General features: G+C 66.8%; 1 protein-coding gene across 2 annotated transcripts; it reads right to left on the bottom strand.

Moving 5' to 3' along the window:
* Positions 1-1596: 1596 nt before the first annotated feature.
* CRYBB2 (crystallin beta B2) lies at positions 1597-4309 on the bottom strand. Of its 2 annotated transcripts, none has more exons than XM_040081294.1 (5): positions 4251-4309; positions 3428-3546; positions 2529-2703; positions 2012-2154; positions 1597-1901 (listed from the first exon to the last, which is right to left on the bottom strand). In XM_040081294.1, exons 1-5 carry the CDS (start codon positions 4305-4307, stop codon positions 1733-1735), a joined length of 663 nt encoding a protein of 220 aa, XP_039937228.1. In that variant the 5' UTR covers positions 4308-4309; the 3' UTR covers positions 1597-1732. The 2 variants fall into 2 exon arrangements, with proteins under 2 accessions (XP_039937228.1, XP_039937229.1); XM_040081295.1 differs by having other exon boundaries at positions 1733-1901; positions 2571-2703; positions 4251-4304.
* Positions 4310-4961: the final 652 nt, after the last annotated feature.

The raw sequence follows: 4961 nt of genomic DNA, 5'->3' as shown, positions 1-4961 counted from the left end.
AGGCGACGAGCGCGGTAGCAGAGCCAGATGGCAGCTCCGCAGCGGGCGTGGGACGGAGGTGATCTTCTGCTTTTGAATAAATTAAAAAAAAAAAAAAAAAAGAAAATTATTCTCTCAGCACATTTCCCCAGAGCCAGCGAGGGAAAAACCCTCCTCGGCAGAGCTGAAGCTGCTTCCAGGTGACCCGAGGGCGCCCACCTGGGTGCACCCAGCCAGCAGATGAGGAATTTCCCCCAGTGGGTCCCACAGGAGCTGCTCTGGGCTCGTTCACATTTTCCACTTCTGCTTTCGGTGCTTTTTCCCCCCAGAACCCTCCCAGCCCACCCAGAGCCGGGCACGGAGCTGCCCTGGCCACGGACCGCCAGGTTGGACAGGGCTTGGGGCAACCTGGGCTGGTGGAAGGTGGCCCTGCCCAGGGCAGGGTAGTCGAACGAGCTGAGCTTTAAAATCCCTTCCAACCCAAGGGTTCCACGGCTGGGAATCTCTGACTCCGTGCTTTGGGGTCTCTGCCCCTCAGGAGCCGCCGTTTCCCACCGGCTTTCCCGGCACGCACAGAGCACCACGGGCACTGCCGCCGAGACCGCTAAAATCCCACTTTTCAGGAAAACATTCAGGTCTGGGACGATCCTGAATCCTCCCCGGGGAAGGAAAGGCGCAGCTTTCCACAGGGAAGCTGAAGCACGCCTCGCCGAGGAGCTGGCGTTGCACAGCAGCGTGTGGCGAGTGATGAACCGGGCTGGTCGCCCGTGGGCTGGGCTGTGCCCGCCTGGGGGGCTCTGCCGGGCACAGGGAAATGTCCCTGGTACACGGAGGATTCGGGCTCAAACCCCATTCCGCCGCGGCGGCGGGACGGGGGAGCTGACGAGGGGATCTTGCGCATCCCTGACTCGCTGAGATTCCCGGTTTTGCCGGGATTCGCACCAAAACACCGCAGCCAGGCGGGTCCGGGAGAGGGAGAGGACAGCGGCAGGAGCCGCGGGGTGCCCGGAGTGCCCCGTCAAGTGTCCCCCAGCTGTGCCCGTCACCGGCTCCCCGTGCCCACACAGCCGCAGGGACACGGAGCGGCCGCCGCGGCCACGTCCCGCTGCCGGAGGGGACCGAGCCCGGCCACCTCCGTCACCGCCACCGCCTCTGCCACCACACGGAGCCCCCGGCCGAGCAGGTGCTGCTGCGTCCCTCCACTTCCTTTGCCATGATTATAAAAGCACCGTCCAACACCGCGACCGCTAAATTAAAGCGCTATTACTAATTAAAGCTTTCGGTGCCTAATAGCTAACGCCATTATTCGGCTTGGAGGTGGCCCGACCGAACAATCCCCTTCCTTCCCCGAACCCCCTCAGCGTCTGTGGCATCTGCCCCGGCGCTCAGGGGACACCTTTGTCCCCGCAGCAGGGTGTGAGCCACGGGCTCGGCCGTGCCCCCCGGGCCAGGGCTGAGCCCCAGATCCGCACAGGGTGAGCTGAGCCCCAGGTCCCGACCCTCACCGATGGCCCCGGCGGTGGGTGACGCCGAGATGAGGCCCCCCCCCCCCCCCGTCCCCAGCCGGGAGCGCGGAGGGCATCCCGGGGAATGAAAAAGGCAGAGCTGGGACTTTGAAACTCCAAGCTTTATTGAGTTGCTTCGGCAGCGCGCGCATCACACGGGGGGAGGCGGGAGGCGAGGCCGCGGGGGCTCAGCGGCGGCCGGGGGAACGCTTGCTCCGCTCCCCGCGCCCCGGCACGGGCCGGGGGCTTTAGTTGGTGGGGTGGTAAGCACCGCGCTGGTGCCACTGCATGTCCCGGATGCGCCTGACCGACTGGATCTGGGGGTGCTGAGCGCCGAAGTCTGAGCTGTCCTTGTAGTCCCCCTTTTCAAACAGGTACTGGTAGCCCCGGTAGCCAGGGTATTGGTATCCCACCCACCTGCCGAGGCAAGCCGGGAGGGGTCATACAAGGCAAGGCACGCATCTCCCGGCCCCGCGGGGATGCTCCGGCACCTCCCGGGACCCTCCCCCGCCGCCCCCGGGACTCACGTGCCGCTCTGCACCCGCACGGATGAGACCTTCTCCTGGTAGCCGTGCGCGTGGAAGCTGGGCACATCGTCGTCTATGATTTCGATCTTCTTGCCGGTGAAGCTGGGGTTTTCGTACAGCACGATCTTGTGCTCCTGGCTGTCCTGCAGCCGGGAGAGCAGAGACGGGGGTCAGCGGCTGCCGGCCCCGCGGGGCTGGGCAGGGGGGGCAGAGCCCAGGGCTATGGGGAAACCGAGGCCAGGGCCGGCACCTCGTGCCGCCGCTCCCACCGATGCCGGGGCTGCTCCGCATCCCTCCATCCAGCTCAGAGAGCCGCTGCCTGCGCGGGCACTGCCAGACTTACCAGCAGACGTCCTCCGCTCTGGGGTCACCTGCCACTGCCCCCGCTCCCCCTCCGACCCCCCCACGGCTCCCCGGGCCCCGAGGGCTGGGGCGAGGGTGCGCAGGAGGGGGTGCCCCTCCGCCCGCGGGGCTGGGGAGGGCGGGGGAAGGCTGGGGAAGACTTCTGGCTGCAGACCTTGGTCTGGCGGGTGGGTAGTGGCTGTCTGGGTGCTCTCACCACTTTGATGGGTCTCAGGGAAGTGATGCTGTCGCTTCTCCGGCTGTTGGTCCAGGAGTCCCAGCGGGGGTACTCCCCCTTCTCAAACACAAACTGCTCCCCTTTGCAGCTTGCCTGCTCGTAGCCCACCCAGCTGGAAGAGAGCAGGGTGCGCGCTTCAGAGGGGGCAGCGGAGAGGGGATCGGCCCCTGGCACCGCCCCCGGCGAGCGCCCGGGCTGAGCCCCAGCCGCGTCCCCTGCTCCGTGCCGGGGAGGGAGAGGTGCCAGGGAGGTGCCCGCGGGGAGCTGCGGCGCCTCCGGCCAGCAGTGGCACCGCTGGGCTTCCCGCCGGGGGTGGCCGCACATCCTTGGTCCCTGGGGACTCACGGGATCCCCCAAATGTCCCAGCTGGGGTTGTGCTGCTACCAGGGCGCTCTGCGGCTGCCCCGCTGCTCCGGGAGCAGGCTGGGAACCTTCCAGGGGCTCTCCCTTGCCCGGAGAGCACACAGGGGGCCAGCAGGTGAGGAGAGGGCACCAAACGCATCCCAGTCTCACCTGTCCCTGCACCCGAAGGGAGGGAAACCAAACTGGGGGTGACGCTGTGGTCTGTGCCCATGCCCACCCGCCCTCCCTGCCACTCAGCGGGGTTATCAGCCTGTCCAGGTGACAACGCCACCCTCTGTCCACCCACTGCGTCCCCCTGCTCACCTCCTGGCCACCCCTGGCACCGGGCACTCCCTGGGGTGAGGTGGGCGAGCAGCTCAGCGCTGTTGGCCGCACAAAATCCGGGCTGCGGTGCGGGTGTGGCAGCGGGGAGACCCCTCCTCCCCAGCCGCCTCCCTCCCAGCCCCGCCCGGCCCCCAGCGCCCCTCACGTACGGTCCGGAGTGCACCAGGATGGAGCCCACTTTGTCCACGCCGGCTTCCTTCAGGTTGGGGCAGGCCCCGCTGAGCTCATGGCAGCGGCCCTGGAAGTTCTCCTGCTCGAAGATGGCAATCTGGAAGAGAGCAGGACCTCAGCGCGGGTGCCACCCCGTCCCTGCCGCCACTCTGGGGGGCACACGCTGTCCCCGGCCACTGGGGCAGCACATCTGCAGCAGCCCAGACCTCTCCCTCTCCCAAAACTGCACTCCAGAGGCTTTTAAGGAGCCTGCAAGTGCAAGCCATCGCTGCCATCCCTCTGAGGATGCAGGTCTCGCTCACGGGTGCCCATGAGGCCCTGCCAGCTCTGTCCCAGTGCCCCGGTGCTCCCGGCAGAGGGATGCCCACAGCGGGCAGAAAACAGCTGAGGGACTCTGGTCGTGGCTGGAGCACCGCAGCCGCCAGAGGGACAGAGCGACCCAGACACCCGGGGACAGCCCGGGGACAGCCCCGGGGCCGCCAGCTCAGCACAGATCTCAGGGGTCAGCGGGCGGCGGGGACAGATCTGCTGCGTGTGCAGAGGTGGGGGGAGATCAGCACTTGGTCTGTTCCCAACCTCTCCACCTGAGGCTGCAGGATGCCCAAAAATTCCCCATTCCTGTTCCCCATCCCCTCGTCCTGCTGCAGACAGCTCAGCAGCACAGCCAGCCGTGCTTGGCACCGGCCAGGAGTGGCAAGGGGAGCTCAGCTGCTCCCAGCAGGGTCTCTGGGCATGATTTGGGCACCCAGAGGGGCTGAGGGTGCCCTGGCCCCGTGCAGAGCCGGGCAGTCTCCCACTGACCTTGGAGCTGGCTTGCTGCTGCTTGGAGGCTGGCATTTGGTGCTCGGAAGCCATCATCAGCTGGGTTGTCTGCTGCCTTGGGGGGGAAACTCAGCACGTTAAAATCTGCCACTGAGGACACGCTGGGACCGTGCTCAGAGCCCCGTGTCCGTGCCCCGTGTCCGTGCCCCTGTCTGTACCCTGCAGTTTGCCCAGGGATGAGGGTGTTGGGACCAGCGCTTGCAGCAGGATGAGCTCAGGCTGGGGTTGCCAGGGACAAACCCTGCTGAGGGCTGCTCAGCACCCCAAACCTCCCCAGGCTCAGAGCACAGGCAATGGCCCTTGGGACCTGTCTCCAGTGAGGGAATTCCTAAATCATTCCCAGTGGAGCCCAGGCCCCGTGGTCGAGGATTTCCTGCTGCCCCTGTCCAGCAAGGAACAGCTGAGCGTCCCGGGCGGGTGCTTGAAGGGGCAATGGAGAGAAGCACTGCGACTGCCCCCGCCAGCCCCAGCCCCCAGGAGCCCGTGCCGAGCCCTTCCAGCCCAGCCTGGCACCACCAGGAGCCCCATCCTCAAGCCCCTAGGGACCCTCAGCATCTGAGCAGCTCCAAAACGGGTGAAAACCCATTCCTGACTAAAAAGAAACGGAGCCCTGGCCGGGTGCTGATATCCTGCTTTGAGCTGCGGGGACGGGACTGTGCCCGGCTCGGCCGCTGCGTGCCCACACCCCGC

Source organism: Hirundo rustica, chromosome 17 (assembly GCF_015227805.2).
Source record: "Hirundo rustica isolate bHirRus1 chromosome 17, bHirRus1.pri.v3, whole genome shotgun sequence".
In the NCBI taxonomy this organism is placed as follows: Eukaryota; Metazoa; Chordata; class Aves; order Passeriformes; family Hirundinidae; genus Hirundo; species Hirundo rustica.
This window is presented reverse-complemented; position numbering and strand designations above follow the sequence as displayed.